General features: G+C 41.0%; 1 protein-coding gene across 8 annotated transcripts in view; it reads right to left on the minus strand.

The window, feature by feature from the left end:
- Positions 1–12,473: 12,473 nt before the first annotated feature.
- The window catches only part of ccbe1 (collagen and calcium binding EGF domains 1), a 63,891-nt gene continuing 56,902 nt past the window's right edge, over positions 12,474–19,462 (minus strand). For 5 of the 8 annotated variants that reach the window (XR_013803746.1, XR_013803747.1, XR_013803748.1 and 2 more), the window contains 4 exons: positions 17,244–17,279; positions 16,783–17,148; positions 13,392–13,427; positions 12,855–12,954 (listed from right to left, as the gene is read on the minus strand). Coding sequence is in view for 3 of the 8 variants with exons in the window: in XM_079656953.1 (XP_079513079.1) it covers positions 12,679–12,954; positions 13,392–13,427; positions 17,244–17,279 (348 nt within the window). In the remaining 5 variants the exon portion in view is untranslated. Of the gene's footprint in view, positions 12,955–13,391; positions 13,428–16,782; positions 17,168–17,243; positions 17,280–19,462 lie in introns of those variants that run through there. The other 3 variants (XM_079656953.1, XM_079656951.1, XM_079656952.1) reach the window with 2 other exon arrangements.

A 19,462-nucleotide genomic window follows, 5' to 3' on the forward strand; every position in this document is an offset into this window, starting at 1 on the left:
GGGGGCCTCATCTTGCGGAGAGTGCCTCAACTGAGCCGAAAATACGGCGCACCCATGAGCTTTTAGTGTGGCGCGGCACGGTTTCGGTGATGATGAACACTGTGCTTTGTTTCAGGAGGAAACTCAGTTATTCAATCAGAAGAGACGTTTTTGATGTAAGAATACATATTTATTGCCAGGAATACACAAATGAATGTAATGGAGTTTTGGCGATTAGGCCCCGTTCTGCGGGAGTCTCATTCTGGAGGGGAGAACCGATCCGATGAAAACCCCCGCGGTCTAGACACTGGTGGTGGTGAATGGATGGTTGGGTTCGGTCTGAAGGGGAGTGGCTTAGCTTGGATTCAGAGGGACAGGAGGTGAAAAGGGGAGGAGGAGGGTTGCGCCAAGTCACCTGAAATGACAGCTGACAGATGAGGGAGAGCAGACTTAAAAGGGTTAGCAGAGCGCTATGGCTTGTGAGAATAGAGCGAAGTGATTGGTTAAGCTGGGGAGTGACGCCCCCGATCACTTATTGAGAGGAGAGAGAGTAACATGGAAATAGTAAATGAATGAGTAAAGACGGTCTTCCTGGTTGAACTTGCGCTGAGCCATTAGTCTCGGATCGCTTCCACATGTTCTCCATCAGCTTCGTATGGCACCTTGGACATAATACAAGAAGAACATCCTGTTTTTGTTTTTGAAAGACAAACCTTTATTAATAATCCAAACATTTAATTTGTTCAATGATTTCATGATCAGTTTCACTTTATCCACACCATGAATGTGTTTCATCTCAGCTATTTGAAACAGAATCATACATGATTTCCTTATTAATTATTATCATGATAATGTATGTTATATAAAACATCAGAGTACCCACTTTCTGTTTGGACAACAACAACAACAACAACAACAACAACAACAACAACAACAACAATTAGTGTGCAAAACAATAACTGTAATAGTATACAATTTATTTCCCAAGCAAAGACTCTAAGCTATTTGCAGGAGAATAATAAATGATTTAGTTATTGATTATGTTCATTACAGTAAGTAATATCATTTTAAATAAACATGTTATGATGAAATAAGTGTTATAACCATCTGGGGAACTCATGTGTTAGTTAATTTGGGCAGCAACAATAACATTTAATGTCAAAATAATACATGTGATTATAAATGTCTCTATTGTTTTAGAAAGTGAATGCCAGAATAAAAGTGGGTACAATAAAATAAGCTCTGCTGCTTTCTCTCTGAAGACTCGTGCATTACAAGAGAAACAACAACACGAATCAAAAGAAATATCCAACACATATTTAGAGCAAAGTTTACATATCAGTTCAGGTGAACAAGGATCCTCCTGAGCAGTGACAGCCTCCATGGCTACACAGACACAGGAAGGAGCCGGAAGAAAGTCCAACATCTACAGAACAACTCATGAGAAGATGTTAAAGCACATCCCATAATGTTTGATTGACAGCTGATCTCTGCACAGTGAAGACATGAACAATCAGCTCTGATGGACACACGGTGAGTTTAAGAAGTAGAATAGTTCCTCCAATGACTTCAGGCTATTTGAGTTTACAAAACTCAGAAGTGTCTCCATAATCATAATCAAGATAAACTCCAGCATGTAGCGGCTGAGTGAATGTGGTGTGCACTCTGTGGAGGAGAGTCATGGTTTCAGAGACGCTGTAGAAGGACAGAATACCTGCTCTGTGATCCAGGTACACTCCTACTCTGGAGGACTGAGGACCTGAGACGGGAGTGTCGATACTGTTGTAACAAAACAGCTCCAGCATTGCAGTGATCAGCAGGAGCAGGTGGGGGTCCAGTCTTCTTCAGCTCCTCCACTAAAGCTGCTAACATGGTGTTTTTCAGCAGGACAGGCCTCGGTGTGAAGCTCTGCCTGCACTGAGGGCAGCTGTGGATCTTCTTCTCATCCTCTCCATCCCAGAAGCCTTTAATACACTTCATGCAGTAGCTGTGTCCACAGGTAGTCGTCACTGGATCCTTCAGTAGATCCAGACAGATGGGACAAGATATTAACATTTCCCGGTCCAGCTGAACTCCTTTCTGCGCCATTTCACCTCTCAGTGGGAGCGAGTGTGTGAGTTTCACTTCCTGAGAGCTGAAACTAGTGTGACAGGTTATCTGAACAGCTGTTTGTGTGCAGTGAATGTGGCCTATCAGCTCGTGTACTTTACCCACATGTTGGTTACACCCCTCCTCCTCAGTGTGGATCTGAAGGGGAGGAACCAGGAAATACAGAGTGGAGCTGGCTATGTCTGAGAGCAAGAAGAGGGAGGGCTCATCAAACTCTGATTCATTCCAGGGGGAGGAGCAGCGCTCAGACTCTGACTTACACAGAGCCTCGGTTACAAACTCCTCTTCATTTGAAAAGAGCTTTTAGTTGTAAAATAAGTTGGTAAACGTACAAAATGTGAAGGGGGTTAAATACTTGTTTCTTCCACTGTAAATGTATAGCCTCAATGTCCTGAAATAGCTGATTGATTTAATAGTTGAATGTACAGTAAGTAGTTTTGTACTGTAAGTACTAGTAGTAGTGGTAGTAGTAGTTGGAGTAGTAGTAAGTATTGTGTGTGTGTGGGGGGGGGGGGGGGGGGGGCTTTTAGAACAAACTCCTTATTCTGTGCATTCACACTAAATATGAACCTGAAAACGATATACGTCCTCTTTAACTGACACCAAATGATAATTTGTGTTTGAAACCTTCTTTTAAATCTTTTCTTTTTACCCTCCAACAGATGTGTCTCAATGGAGAAGAAGAAACCTCAGATTCCTTAGAGTCCATCGAGGTGAGTTCCTCCCAGGAATCCTCTCCCACTGTGTCCCCTTCCCAGGATCCCCCCCCCACAGGACCCCATCACAGAGACACCCCTACCTAACGTGATCCAGGAGACTGAACCTCCTTCCTCACTCACTCCCTTCCTCACCTCCTCCCCTCCTCATCTCCTTCCCTCCTCTCCTCTCAGAGGACCCTCAGACCTCCACAGACCCCCTCCCTCTTCTCCCTGAAGACCCAGCTAACATAGCTCTGTTTGTGGATGTTTCTCCGAGCGCTGCTGACCCCCTGAACGTCCTCCCACATTTGGACGCCTCTGCCTCCCCCTCCCCAATTTCATAGTTTCCTCACCCTTTCTCCACAGCAGCCCCCACCCTAAAGATCCCTCTAAGCACCGCTCTGACCGGGGTCCCTGTTTGCATCACGTTCCAGTTCTACACCCCCGAACCAGAACCCAGAGGAGACAGCAAGTCATCCAAAGAGACGTGTTTTGGCCGTGCTGCTTTCTGACAGAGGATCTGTGAGGGTCTGAACGAAATCTGATTTTAAATCAAATACATCATTACGGTCTGCTTATTATGTACTTTATAACTCTATCATCTTTATTTTCCATTTCATTGTATTTTTAAATCACTTTTTTTTTATTGTTTAATCTATTTTATTTTCACATTTTTATCAATTGCTTGTCAAACCCTTTGAAGTGTATTAGAGGAGCTCTAAAAGGTGCCATATCATTGTTTTAAATGTGATAATAGGTCATAATTTTATCATTATTTTTTAATAAAGTATTTTTGTTATATCATCAGTTTTATTTTCTATTTCCCAATAATTGTCGTTGATCATTATCCAATCCAATCCACTTTATTTCTATAGCACATTTAAAAACAACAGAGTTGAACAAAGTGCTGTACATCAACAACTGTATAAAAACATGGCATACATACATAAAAAACAGACAGGACATGAAACAAATATAAAACAAAAGACAATGAAACCAGATCAGAAGCCACAGACTGAATAACTCTCCTACATGACGTGCAAACAGTACAAAACACTAGTAAGATAAAAACCCAAATGTAAAAGCACAAGTGTCACCTGGTCTGTAAAAGCCAGGGAAAAGAAGTGGGGTTTTAAACGAGATTTAAAAACAGGCCGAGTTGGAGCAAGTCTAACCTGGAGGGGCAATTCGTTCCATAATTTTGGAGCTGCAACAGCAAAGGCTCTGTCTCCTCGGTGCTTTAACCTCGATTTAGGGACGACCAGAAGGAGTCTGTCAGCAGACCCAACCCAGTCTCACAAAAAAACGTGTAATAACTACGTTGGTCCACAATTTGGGACGTAGTATTTCTACAAAAACGCCTCTGAAATGGTAAGATCCCTACGTTTTTTTTCACCATTCATTTCCAATGGCTGGCATCTATGTCACGTGATCTTCAAGTCTCTCCCTGCAGAAAAAAAAAACATGGCCGACATTCGTTTTATTCTCGGTGGAAAATGCCTATATTAAGGTTAGTTTGGCCATTAAAATGCGTTTTGATGTTATTTGATGCGAGAATTATGAGTTGTTATTTCAGATTATGTGTGCAGTGGATGTACATGATCTTTAGTTTGCTAGTTATTACGAAGATTACTTCAGGAAATTGTGTCCATTCAACGTTTTCATTGTTACCAAGGTGGTTGCATCGGTTGCATTGGTTATACATCCATGAGTCACGCCCATCTACTTCCTTATTTCGGAACAATTATGTATTGAATAACTTTTTTATTTTTCAATTGTGCCACGAATTACACATATGATGTTTGTCAATCTTAAAAAATAATTTCCATGTAAAAAAAGTCACAGTTTTTCTTAAAACTGTTGAAATATAAGAATATGAAAAATATGCAACTACAAAGACTACAAATACCAGACTCGCGTAAGTGATGTCATAAGACTGATGTCAAAATTGTTTTCCTCCGCTAAATATAAGAGATAGCTAAGATAAGATAACTTTAACAAGATGCCTGTGTGCTTAGTACCAGGTTGTTATCATACCAGCAATGGGTCTTGCTCGTTCTTTCGCTTCCCGTCTGATGAAAGGAGCAGGAGTGGCTGGCTGGATCAAGTTAGCTACCTAGCTAGTAGCAAGCACGTTAGTTCGTATTACAGTCTTAGCCTTGTCATTTGTATTAGCCTGAACATCAAGTAACATCAAGTAACCCAACATGTTAAACAGTAAGAGTAGTAGTCATATTTCGTGAACCCTTTGAAGAGTACTGCAACACCGGTGTGATCATTCTAAAATAAACCATTTAAACCCGGGGGAGAAATGCTAACGCTACATTAGAACCGGCGATCTGTTCTACTTCATGCTATCTGCACAAATGGTCGACATTAAACATTAAAAAGATCAGGCAGTTCAGAGAGAATCAAAGGAAGGAAGGCAGGCAGGCAGGCAGCTTTGCATGACATTCTTCTGGACGTGTTGATAGTGTCTCCTGAGTTGTCTATAATAAAGCAAGATACACATACCAAATGACAACACTACAGATAGTGAGGGTAGTCAATCACTTTTTTGACAAGACAGTAGTGACGGCCATCTTGGTGACGTGTGTTGTTGTGAGAGTCTGCGAGACCAGAGAGTTCATTAAGTGTTTCACACAAAAAAACGTGTTACTTCACAGTTTTACGACATTTTTATTTTTTTTGACTTGCAAAATTCTCTTTTAAATTGACAAACATCATATGTGTAATTCGTGGCACAATTCAAACGGGATCGAAAGATAATCTTTCTCTCACCATTGACTTCAATACATAATTTTTCCGAAATAAGGTCCCATGGAGCTCCCCCGGAAGGGAAGGGACTTCGCCACTCTATACAGCGGAGCCCGCCCCCACTCAAAATACCTTCCCGCGCCTCTGCATTCCTATTACAGCTGAATGCGGCGATTACAATTTTGTTCAGCAAAACGCCTCTTATTAACTTATTAAGATCAACAGCTTTAGTGCGTTTCGATTCAATGCTGAGTACAGCCAAACTTGACAGTCTCTTTTCTGGCATTGTAGACCGCAAATACGCAAATATTTCCAAGCTAGCGCCAGGGCCGGGGGAGGGGTTACAAGACTCACGTCTTGTGCTGCATTCACTTACACTCGGACATTAGAGACTTTCTCTCATAAATGTCCGATGAGCCACAACTTTTCTTTCAAAGATGCCAACTGGGGTGGCAGCTGGAGTGGCAAGGCTATTTTTTAGGGTGGCAGTTGCCACCCCATGCCACCCCGGTAGATCCGCCCCTGCAGGCAGGCCATCCAGTTATTTTAGCCGGGCCGGCTAAAATGGTTGGTCGTGCTTTTTACAGTGCTACGGCTTCCACAGATGAATTTTTTTGTATGTATTCATTGTCAAAGCATTTAATATATTCATTGCTATCTGGATGTTAAGAGCATTCCATGGAATATAACAAAAAGTGTTTCTGAAATAAATTACATACCCCACCTTTAATCTGGATTAATTAGGCCTGTACATTGCATGCATTTGCTGTGTTTCTCCTTTTTTTTTTGACAGTTTAGTAGGTGCACACCTGATTTATATATATAATATTGTGGGTACCGTCACAAATACGCTGTTTTAAATTAAAAGAATATCATGCTGATGAGGTCGCATTTTTTATCCAAAAGTAAACAGAAAGGGATCAGGTTCAATTACTTTTATATTGTAAACACTTATATGCTACTGATTACATTTCGTATACAGGTATAAAATAATCGTAACAGAATACCCTCCTCAACCTGTAGACAGGTAACGTTGTCAGGAAGATAAATATTATTGACATGAACAGATGTAACGTACTGTATATCAAGGGAATATGCATACAAAGTAGGCTTGCAAATAATGTTGTTTTGTCTTTTAATGATAGATTGATTATACTGCACAATTTCCCAATTTGCGTTTAACATCTCTGTAGATGGTCAATAACCCATATACCAGAATAAAGCACACATTAAACAACAAATACCAGTGAAACATCACAAGAAGGATACATATGTCTGCCTGGGTGGTGTTGATAAGGGTTTGTAAAGGAAAGCTTGTGCCTGGAGGGGAGGAACTGATACTTAGTATGCAGAACAGTTAAACAATGCAAACAAGTTAACAATATGTGCGTTCCCTCCCACAAACCAATCTTTTGATACCTAATGTTAATACTAATCTAATGCTCATTACTTAATAAAACATATTTATTGGAAATGTATTAGACACGTTTCGATGTTATGCATTCATCTCAAAGATGTAAATATTGTCCATATACCATTATCACACTTTTTAACTCAAATTGCAATGTTAATACGGCATATTGGCTTTAATTCCTTTACACTATTAGACACTTCTTTGGTCATTTACTGCCTTTATTTCTTACGTTTCTTCAATGAGACAAACAAACAAAGTTAGAATGGAATGAGAGGAATTTGAACAAGTAAGGCATATGAAACATATCTTTATCATTGCTGAATCATGCAAAGATTGCACCAGACACACATGATCTACAAATTAGCTGAATTAGCAATCAGACGCTCCCACTGTAACACGGAGCGGCTCGTCAGCCTGTGTGAGGTCAGAGAGAGGTCAAGTGACGTAGCTGTGCTGGCTGCTGGAGCTTTCACTGCAGTCTGAAAGGCTCAGCAGGAGACGGGAGATGACACAATTATGTGTCACTCACTCGCTTTCTATTTACTTTCAGCCAGCTTCTTCCTATTGCTCCTGGAGGTGCAGCTTCTCTGTGAGGGCCTGTGATTACGGGTTCAGGAACAAACCACAGAACAAACAGGCCATTGTAGTGACACTAATCTAGGGATTATGGATATAATGGCAAGTGGGAAGGACTGTCCACAGGTTTACAGTCTTCAGGTTTCATGCTGCAGTAATTTAGGAAACAATGTCTTACTTTAGGGATTCCTTTTACTGTTTGAGTGCATTTTCACTTCCAAAAAAACATGATAATCATTTCACTGTTCCAAACAGCACAATTTAGTTAGCAGTTATCCAAAAATAGTTCCAATCCTATCAACACTTAAACATATGATCTCTCTATTAACATGAACAACCCTGGGAAGTACAGAACTACACTTACATAATTTACACAGTTGTGTTATACTTTATAAGGGGTTAGTCAATCTAGTGAATCCACATTGAATGAAGATCAATGAGAACTGTGCAAAAAATACACAAAAATTGAAACTTTAATTATTTTTCTACGAACCAGTAAAACTTGGTTTTGATTGTGCGCCGACAAAAATATATCTGTGACAACAAATGTGCCTCTCTGTGCAGAAGAGGTTAATATCATAATTAATCTAAGAGTGATCCTAAATAAAATCTGTTTTATGACAGGAATGTCTTCTCTTCCGGTTTCATGTTGGGCACACAGTGACCGTTCAGCATATATTAGAGGAGCTTAATTGCAACTTTGAAAATAAATATTTGAGGAAAATATTTTGTTCTTAACGTTCTCTAAGTGCATTTACGATTAATGTAAATAAAGATAGAATAGGAATAAAACTAAAATATTCGAAGTAGAGTGAATTCCCTTATAAGGGACATGCTAGCTCTATGTAACATTTAAAACTCTTGAAAACTAACAGGCTACGAGTGGATTTAGAGAGTGGAGAAAATAGACGCCTCTGTCCTTTGTCCGAGGAAGTCCTCATTAGAGAGTTAACCCACACTCTTTGTAAGGAAATGTAGGATTTAAATGACAAAAGCAATGCTAATGTATCCATTTAGTGGTGGACAATGGGAACCTGTAGGATGTTAATGGGTCACTGAGACTGTGAATAGCCTATCACATGAGTCAGTGCAAATATTTGGCCAGGAATTATGGGATGCTGTAGTAAATATTGCTGGAGCCTGAAAATAACACTTTATTTGAAGTTGATCTATATTTAACGGCCGTTACTGTATATATTTGACCATAATAACGCTTGTGAGTCACCTCCGCTCGCTGTGTGTATTTAAGCCTTCATTTGAATGAGTCAACATTTAGAGATCCTAAACTGGGCTTATGGGACAGAACAAGGAAGAGTTGTGTTGTACATGGGGTTTCTTGTTCCTTGGGGATCTAAAGATGTTTGTATTACCCATGTTGCATTAGGGGGAAAGGGAGAGTGGCCTGTCACCTCCTGGTGTGACAGCAGGGCTTAGTTTAATGAAGCCTGTTGCCTCATGGTGTTTATTCATACCTGAAAAGCACAAAGCAACCAATTATCACAGGAACAAAATGTCTGCTGAGACGACTGCATCCTAAGGAAATATCCTGTGGTCGAACCCACTGTGCTCTTAAGTTTACCACCATGATGCAAATCTCTAGCTGGCCTGCAGAGGAGGATGAGGAGTGTGTGATTCTTACGTTTATTTGACCATCTGGTGAGCTTGATTTCCTTCTGGATTGATGCAAAAACACATACAATTGAAGTGAATCAAAGAGGAGACAAGCACCATTTATTTAAGCTAAAACCATATTGTGATAATGATTATTCCAAACTAATATTTAATGAGGACTCCACATCAGAACAGTGTTGACTGGCTTCACTGCTATATTATTTGTTGGCTCAATTCTGTGCACATAGGCCACACACTCACCCTTAACAATGGTCGAAGGACTGAAGCTTTATTTCAGACTGCTTCTACACGGTCCAGTGTGGTCCAGCCAAGAGAGGGCACTTATTTTCCACTGAGGACTTTGCCACATTCTTTTGAAGAGCGGCCCTCTCTCATTATTAACAGACACACTAAACGATGGGCCCCAAACAATACCGAACAGATCCCTTTATGCGGACAAGTGCTCAACGTTTCGGCAACCACTGTGTGCCCTCCACCACTCCCTCTTCTTTTCAGATACCTGCACATAAGTGAAAGATGTAGAGCACACAAAAGATATTCTCAACTTTCCTTTTCTCCCATTCTGTGAAACAGGCCCATTTTAAAGCTTTTATTTGAGCAAAGCCTCTCATTAACTCTGCTCATGCTGCCTCCCTCGGCTTGCCATTGCTTAAGTACTGGGTGTTGTAAAAAAGCTACCAATTAGTCCCTCATCAGCTCCAATTAGTGGAGACAAAGCCTGAGTAAAGATAACTCAATGAGAGGGAGAGGTGAAAGGGTGAGGGCCGTCTCCGTGTGCTTCTGTGTGTACATGTGTGTAGCTGGGCCGGCACAACATAGTTTGTAATCATTGAAGAACTTGTGGCCATTCACTTTGACCCGCTGCAGCACAGGTCCATTCACTCTCCAGGCTCCTCAGCGGGCCCTTTTCTCAGGGCCAAGTGTTGTTGTGCTGGGAAGACAGGCCCCCCAGGAGTCCCAGAAAGAGAGCCATTCAATCCTCTCTACCTGCTTGCAGCATATAAAGCACTTAAGGCCAGGCCGATCTCTCATTATTGTCTCCTTCACTCTCAATACTTCCTTAAACTTAGGCCTCAACAAGGGTAAGCCCTTTTAGAGGGGAAATAGGGGATGTATGTTAAGGGGGTGCCTTTCGCCTCATTAGAATTGAATTTGCAGTGTCTTGTAATTACGTCGGAGGGCAACAATGTATTTTGTTCATCATAATCTTAACTGAATGGGGGATTTTTGGGGCAGTTAATTTGCTGCCCACACTAATGCATTAATGAATGAATTGGGCAACACTAATTTCCCCTTTGCTGCCTCAATCTGTTTGTTTCCTCCATCGGTCTCCATCAGTGCTGGACAGCCGCTACTAATAAAATTACCTCATTAAGGCTTTTATCGCAGCACAGTAACTCACTCATTCATTTGCTATTAAACATTTTCTTTGGAAAGGGGGCTGGGGGTGTCCCCATTCAGTGTTGCATCTTTTTGTGGGTAGTTCTAAATAATGAGGGGGACAAGCAGGGAGATATAATTAGGAACAAGGGGGCACTTCAGCAAATATTGGAAATCTTTTAAGGCTTTCCTTTGTATGATGGTGATTAATTACTTCCACAAGGGATTTTGGATAAAAATAATGCCAAGTTTTTTTGTCTGTCTTTGCTGTGGCGAGACGACTGAAGCTTGTTAAAAGGATGTGCACAGGACTTTAATTTCGGCCCCTCTTTAATCATGACATGTGCTGTTCTCTGGAAATGGGCTCATTGTGAAACCAATACGCGTCCTGTTAACAATGACATCGTTTTAAATGAATATGGCGCTTAGAATAAATAAACAAATGGTTTTTGTTTGTGTTATGAATGAAATGATTCGCGGATATGTGATCATATTGATTTATATGAAGATACAGTATTTAGTTGAAAAACATATGCAAATAAGTTGCTTGAATCTCATGTTCTAATGTAATGCTTTCTTCCAGGAACGAAATGCAACAGGTTCACCATTTTTTTTTACAACAATTACTCAGACAGAGACAGGCCACGTGTATTCATGTGGGCTCTTTGGGTTAGTCTCATCGCTGGTGGCAGCCTGCCTTGTTGTCAAACAATCTTTTAGCGGAAAAACATCAAACATTGTTGAGTAAGAACATCTAATTTCAGTCAATGAGTCTGAAAATAAACAAGAAAACACAGATTATCCACGCTGGGTGAACATCTCCACAAAGCGTTATTCATAATTGTGTTTTGATTATCGTCACATGCTCCTCTGTGAACTACACTGCACAGTTTAATGAGTTCACTGAACACTTGTGCTGTGCATCAATCAGAGGGAATGAATCACACAGTGCTCATACTGACTGAGAAATGACTGCCACCTAGTGGATTTAGAGTGGTACTGAATGACAGTTGGGGCACTGTGAAGAGTGGTATAGAAGTATTAACAGTATCAAAAGTGAAGTAAAAGTCATCATAACTCAGTCCCTTGAGTAGGTAAAAAAGTGCCATACTTTTGTGTGCACAGGAGTGCATTTTAAGCTTTAGCTTTTTAAACCCTATACTACAGTGACCCAAATCAAACACAGAAGACGCCTTTAAAACTATTAAATCCATAGGATTTATTAATATAAAGACAAACGTACGGCAGACGCCTTCCCAGCTCAGGTGCACCTTGCTGAGCAATGCAACACACCTGAAACCAGAGCTACTGGAGCAGGGAGAGAACAGCAGAGGGAACACATAAAGCCATAACACAGCTTTATAATTAAAACTATAAAGAAGTAAAGCATGTCATGTAGCTGCAGGATAAGCTGAATGTTGAGAGATAAACATGATTTCATACCTTCCTCCCAGTGATTATATAAAGGTTTTCTCAGATTAGTTCATTTACTCACTGACCATATGATGTACTCACATTCTCAGAGTCATTAGCTGACAGTTTGAACTTGAGTGGCCTTTTTATATCAGGCTGGTTCATTATATTGTGATGTGTTGTGTGATTGGTCAGCCATTCATTTCTCAGAAATGCTGAGCAAAGAAACTGGAAACCCAGACATTTGTAAGTGGCTTTGAGTATGTCTCCCTCTGGTGGAGAACTATCCAACAACTGAGAACCAAACATCGATCCAACATCTTTGTATGTATATACTGAAAAAAAGGAAACGTGTATCTTGGGAAAAATGAGTTCAATATTTACTTTGGTGACCATGTGGCAAAGGAATCTTTCATTATATGTGTTATTATTTAGACATTTAGTGGCTCTATTTCTTATACAAATTGTGGGAAAGAGAAAAATGTAATTATATAAAGTAAAGACGTACAATCTGATTAAAGGAGACTTGTTTAATGTGCCGTGAAGGAAACATTTGCACATTCAACTAATTTTGTTAAAAAATAGTCATACAAACTCTTGTATATCATATAAAAATAAACATCTGTGATAAAAAGGCATACAGTACACTCTGTTTAAATAAAAAAGCATAAACACTTAACTATTTACACCTGAAAGTATCATATATAAACCCAAACCCTTTTAAATATTCCAGTTAAAGTCTGTTCTCTCTCGCGCTGGTTTCCACTTCCTGTCTCTCTTTGATCCTCCGCCTGTTCGAGGTGCAGGTTCCTTGTAGTCCTCACCTGAGCCGGTCTCCAAATTGTCCTGGGTGTCCCTCCAGCTGTCGGGGACTGCAGGAAAGTCCTCCCCCGGAAAGGGCAACGGGCCCCCGTACACTTTGTTCTGCAGGTCAGCGATATCGTTACGGATGTCTGCCATCAGCAGCAGCAGGAAATCAAAAGAGCCCGGAGGACCCTGGGGATTGAGGACAAAAAAAACGTATAATTTTACAAATATTTCTCTTATATTTACACTAAGTATTTGTGTAAATATAATTAAAGTTACTCTCATATTGAATGGAAATATTTATTCTGCGTCTGTATTTACTGAGAAACCACGGAGATGTTCCCAACAAAACTCCAGCTGACCAATGGACTGTCTGCAAGTGGCCACTGAGCTGTTCCTCATGATTTGTTAACGTTAGCACCATCAGTGTTTATCTAAGGGGATAATGCTTACACTTCACTGGATACTATTTACTTTGAGTTTGACAGTATCATTAGCTGTGGTGCTTAATGTCCAGAGTCCACAGTGGTCTGTTTTTCAGTCATGCTTTTGTTAAACTGTATTGTTCTGGATAATGGTAACAAGTTACAATGGTGAAGCATCCATATAGATAGGAAGATTCTTACTGGTGGTCCGACAGGCCCAGAAGCTCCTCTATCCCCCTGGGGAAACAAAACAATTATTTAGCTTACACGAAATACAGTGAGGGGGGGGGAAACATAAATAATTCATATAATGCTTGTCAGGGAACATTTTCAAAAGAACTAGGGGAAAGGTATTAAGAGAGTCAGCGAGAAGTGCCGCTAACAAACCTTCGGCCCTTAGGGGTCCTGTATTCGGACAGGCCAATCAGAGCCATTTATCTTTGAACATGGGGACACTGGGGGGGGATACAGTGCTGTTATGTTTAGAATGTGGCATTTTAAAACAATTAAAATGAATAGTCTGAGCAACAAGTACAACAATTAATTGTATCTTTTAAACTTTGCATATCAGCAACACTGTGTGTGAAGGGGCATACACTTTTTCTCACTGTCCTGACCTGCTTTGGTAAGAGTTTGATTGACAGATGTTTAATCCAAACAGCTATTTGGATTTGGATGTATTTTTCAAAAGTTCCAGACTTTTTTTCTAGAAAGTTTCCAATCAGCCTCTCGGATGGTTCTGTGTAACAAACCATCTGGTGCGTCAGGTTATGAGTCCAGGGGAAGGCAGAGAAATCCCAGCTCTGACGTTTAAAAACACAACAAATCATCACCTACAAAGCTCACTAATTAACATGTTGTGGCTTGTTAACAGTTTAACTGAATGCATATAGTTTTGTGTTCGGATTACACAAATGTGATACAACATGTTAATTAGTGAGCTTTAGAGGGGCTCGTAGGTGTATTTTGTTTGGTAAGAGCCTTGCTTGTTTCCCATTGAATCCAGTGTTAATGGTTTGCTAAGCTCTAATATATTTTAGCTTAGCATTATCATAAAAAATATTATGATTTAATATATGCTCTAGTTTCATACAGAGGTTACCATGGTGTTGACTCCCTTGCAGAGAAAGCTAATAAGTGTATTTCCCAAAGCGTGGAAATCATTCTAAAATGTGTGAAATTTCAACATGAACATGATGAAGTGATTTCATTTAACACTAAACATGCTGTACATGAAAATGTAAAGTATCATGGCAGCCTGTTGACCTACGGTAGCACACACACACACTCACACACACATTGACCTGACCGCTGGTTGTTAGAGGGCTCAGGGTCACACTGGGGCTGTGAGTGTTTTGGCAGATGGTTTGGATTTGTGTCTCAGAGACAGATTACCATCAACCTCCAATCTATCCACACAAACATCCACGCTGTACTGAAAGAATACCAAGGTACTATGTCAATAAACCGGATGCACCTAAGTTGTTCCATACGTGATCCACAAGCTAAGCAAACAGCGTTGAGGGTATAACACGATGCCAGAGCCAACACAAGTCCAGACTCTCATCAGCTTTTTCACCTTTCACTTCTCTAAATCAGTGTGACAGGGATTACCGGGCATTCTAGATTTATTATTGACCACATTATTATAATCCTGTAATGCTGTATTGAATCAGCCACAGTTTTCAAATTACATTCCCAAAAAATAGGTATTATATGATTTACATTCTTATTATTTTGTTGATCAACGGTATGATCATGTCTTCACCTCTACCGTTTATTAGCTGCATACTACTTTCCTCCAGCAGGAGGTCACTCGTCAGAATCAACTAAAACTGAGCAGAGCCGCAACTTCCCATTAAAAGCCATTCAAAGGAAGTAGACTTTCTTTTCAAAAAGAAGCTCACCTTTCTACTTTTGTTGCCACAATTTCTTAGGATGTTTTTAGTTGATAAATATAACTTGAACGTCTTCATTAGTACTCCATTTCTAAATGAGGAGAGTCAAACTCAGCTCCAAAGCACACTGCAGATGTCTTGAGAACAGCAAATATGCCATCGTATCTTTCTGACCTCAGCTGCTCTTTTCTAGGAAAATAGCTAAATGAGAAATGAGTGTGCGAGCTAATCTGGATTAATCCAAAAACATGTGAAAAATGTAAACACAAATCTCACCGTAACCACGCTGGATTCTACATTGTGCCTCCTTAATCTGAGGTTTAACCATCTGCTGGGCCCTCCTTTTAACACTTTGCCCGAGGCTTCCCACGGAGGCAAAGCAGAGAAAACGTTCCAGTTATCCTTTTGAAATATTGTTGCTACCTATCATCAGCTAATCCAAACGCCCTGTTCCTATAATCCAGGGGTCGGCAACCCCTGGCACGCGGCACCGTAACCAGTGGCACACTAGGAACAAGTGGAATAAGTGTGCAAAAATATTTAAATTGTATTTTCGGATCCTGAACGAGACGCCCGCCAGAGCGCGTCTCCCCGTTACCTGCAGAAGGAAGCCATGCAAGCAACGCAGCCCCGCTCTCTTTATCTCCAGGTGACATTCTGCCGCTTTCCTCCGTGGTGCAGTGCTGATCGTTTCACCACGGAGGAAAGCCCTTCACAAATTGCAGTACCCATAAGGAGCTGTACAAATGCCGCAGTTTTTGCGTGGCTGTGTATTTAGTTGAAAGCCCAGTGGCGATCTGCTCATCTCTCATCGACATAATATGCTACAAAGGGGCGGACTGGCCATCTGTGTGTTGAACTTTCCTGTTGGCTCCCAGACCGTAGTCGAGGAGGGCAGAAGCAACAAGCTTCAGGTTTAATAACCCACTTTAGAGAGAGGCGAGCTCTTCTTGGGAGGCCGTTGCATTTATTTAGCTGTTCTTCTGTTTCACAAAATACATCACAGACCTCTGTTTTTCTGCTTCCTCGTTTCACTTCCAGAAACATACACACGTTCTCTCCATAGGTTCTCTCACTGTCGCTCTACCATCCACAAACACACATGCACAAGCCACACCCCTCTCTCTCTCTCTCTCTTAAAGGGACAGCGATCTCATCTCACTCTGCATGACCCTAATATCATAACATGTGTGCTCTGGAGAATCACAGAACGGACGATCGTCCTTATTATTATGCCGTTTAAACCAATTATTTAAATGTGTTTGTTAAATTCGGCATCATGTGAGTTGCGCTGACAGGTCCACACACTGCTTCCCCGCTGCGAGGCTCCCCCCCTCCTGCTGATAGTTGATGAGCGTCAAGCTCCAGAACCCCCCCCCGTTGATAATACTCGTTGGCACGCTGATAACAATTATTTTTTTAAATGGCACTTCATCTCAAAAAGGTTGCCGACCCCTGCTATAATCCATTCGATTATCCAGACAACCACCACATCCCAGAGGAATGAACAATCTCCACACTGGTGGTGAGCAGCAAGCTTCTTGTGAATTGGGTTGATTCTGAACCGGAGAATGGGAGACTAAAACACTCTAAACAAACAGTGCTCTTCTGATATAATCTGTAATCTTAAATCTGATTAACTAAAAAAGCGTTGTACAAGGTACAATTATTTGAACCGATGCATGTCGACTCACATTGAGAAGCAACCAAATCATGCTCCTTCCCAACAAGTGTGCCTATTGCGTTTGGGCACACAGATCTCCCCCTCTGGACTTGCAGTAACTTGCAGTGATCCTAACATCTGCACGGATAAACTGAGGATTTGTGAGGATCCTGGCAACTGCTTTCTGGTTTTCCCCCTGTAGAAATGTGAAGACATTGGCTATTGAGAAATATATTTTGAGAGACATTGTGTTGGCAGATGATTCAAATGTATCTAGTTGGTACTTCCCTTTAAGAGAGGCCTTGTTCTGTAAGCCAAGAGTCACATTCTGTTGCCAAGGTGAATGAGTTTTGTGCCTGAGGGACGACGTGCTGGACCACGGTTTGATAATACGCAACTGAAAAAGAGGCTCTTTTCTAGAAAGTTGCCTATAGTAAGGTTGTGTTGTACAGATGGGAAAAGATAAGGTGACTAAGTAGAATCTGACCTCACCTTTAGGCCATCCTTTCCTGGCGCTCCTGGAAGCCCCTGTTAGATAAAGGAAACAAACAATCTGCATTTCTTATCCATTTGAAATACGTATTATAGTTTATTTTCACATTTCTAAAACATACAACAGGATACTGAGAAGCGCATTCATATACATGTTCATGAGACTATCTATCTGATGGCAGCCTGACCTTACACCCAGAAATGTGTTGATGTTCAGTTCAATATTTTCACCAAAACTCATTTATTCCAAATCTCTTTCAATTCAAAACTGACATCTTGACCATCAACGATCATCCAAGATGAACTTTGTGGCTGCCTCAAGGCTTTCTTGAGATCTTCTCAATAGTAGGCATGCAGTGCTTTGATCTCTTTCCTAGAATAATCATCATTAAAAGCAGAGTGAAGACATTGTATAGGGAGCAGGGCCAATATTCAGATCAGTACCAAGCCTGTGAGTCACACACTAAACCCCATTCATCATCTCTGAAGCCCTGACATGCAGAGGAACACATGTGACCCGGTGGCCAAACCTCACAACTGTGTTCAGAATCTAATCAGGTTTCTGTGTGGAGAGAAGGACGACTCCCTTTGAGTCACGAACATGTGCACTGATTCAATATATTAACGGGTCATGAACATAAAGAGTTGTGTATTAAGACACACATCGAAGTGTCACACGGACACAGAAAGCAATAGATCACATACCACTATAAAACCGCGTTCCTCACCTCTTGGTTTGGCAGCGGGCAGATGGTGATGTACAGAAACTAATTATGTTGACGGCCTGATTTATCAATAAGCAGATTACATAAATCCTCAAACTTTTAACTCAAATATGTCTTTATGTTCACATCCTGCACATTCTTGACTCAGATCCCACACTTTAACACGCAGGCAAAGACGGAGCACTGCACAATAAGGCAGCAAGCCAAAGAAAACAACTAAAGCTGTAAATGGATTCTGCCTTCTTTGTTATGTTTGCCATTACAGTGTGTCATCCTCTTTCACAGTGCAGACGTGTGCTTTGCTTTAAGAGGCTGGCTGAAGGGAAGGGTCTTTTCTCGTCTCTTTGAAATGTGTCAGTTGAAAAACAAAATAAATTTGGTTGCTCTCAATTAGTGCTCCTTTTATTAAGACAAATCAATCACAGCTCTCCTCGGGCTGTCTCCTGTCATAATGCAGGTTTACTAAATTACCTGGATGATCTTTGGTTGAACAAATAATAAGTCTGACACTTAGATGAAAGCAGTGGCGTTTTCTCCTGGAGGCCAAGGGAAGCCAGGCTTCCCCTGTTTTTTCGAATTGTAGTTATCATTTTAATAAATAAATAAAAACACTTCGTTTAGTTTCGGAAATTCTTTGTTGTGTGTTGCTGCCGGCCCGTCTCTCCCCCATTCTCATTGAGTATTTTACAAAGAGTGAAACAGCGCCCTTCTAGTTGTTATGGTGAAACAGTAGATTGCACTCTCTGTTGCGAGAGGAGGCCAGCCGAGGCTTCCCTTGGTGAAAAAAAATGGAGGGATTGACCAATCAGACAAGACTCACGTCATGCCCCTGCCAACCTGTGATTAGTCAGGGCCATGCCAAGGGAAGCCAGAGGCGGCCGGCTTCCCTTGCCTCACAATCCAATCAAATCGCATCAACTTAGTGACGCGTCGTAAAACACGGAAGTAAGCCGCGCTCGGTTTCCCTCTACAAAAAAGCAATGGGATTTCTCCATAGGATTTTGGAAAATAGCTCGAAATAAGGTCAGTCGAAAATGAACCTGTTAGATAAATGCACGTTTTGTTCAGTCGGATAATATCCACATATCTACCCTACTTTTATAATTTTCGAATCATAAATCTAATCGATAGAAGATAGATAGCGTCACTGCAGCACTCTCACCGCCGTTAGAAAGTAGCAAGCAACTGAAGCAAGTGCAATTATGGAGGGTGGAGATTTGGAGTATTTAATCGAAAATAATTGTACTAAACTTCCGCTACAGCAGCAACAACAAATACAATCTGATGACTAATGACTGATGACCAAACTGGAGCTGTGTACAGCGAGGAAAAAAGGAGCGAATCGGACGTAAAACGTTAAAGGTCTCCTGATTTAATTTGTGAATGAATGCTTATTAGAGTTTGGGCTGGAGAGTGCGTGCGGACCTGTCGGTTAGATAACAGGCGTGTGTAAGTCCTGCATCTGTATGATACAAATATGTGTAAAATGATACC

The sequence above is a fragment of the Notothenia rossii genome (assembly GCF_949606895.1).
Source record: "Notothenia rossii genome assembly, chromosome: 11".
Lineage (NCBI taxonomy): Eukaryota > Metazoa > Chordata > Actinopteri > Perciformes > Nototheniidae > Notothenia > Notothenia rossii.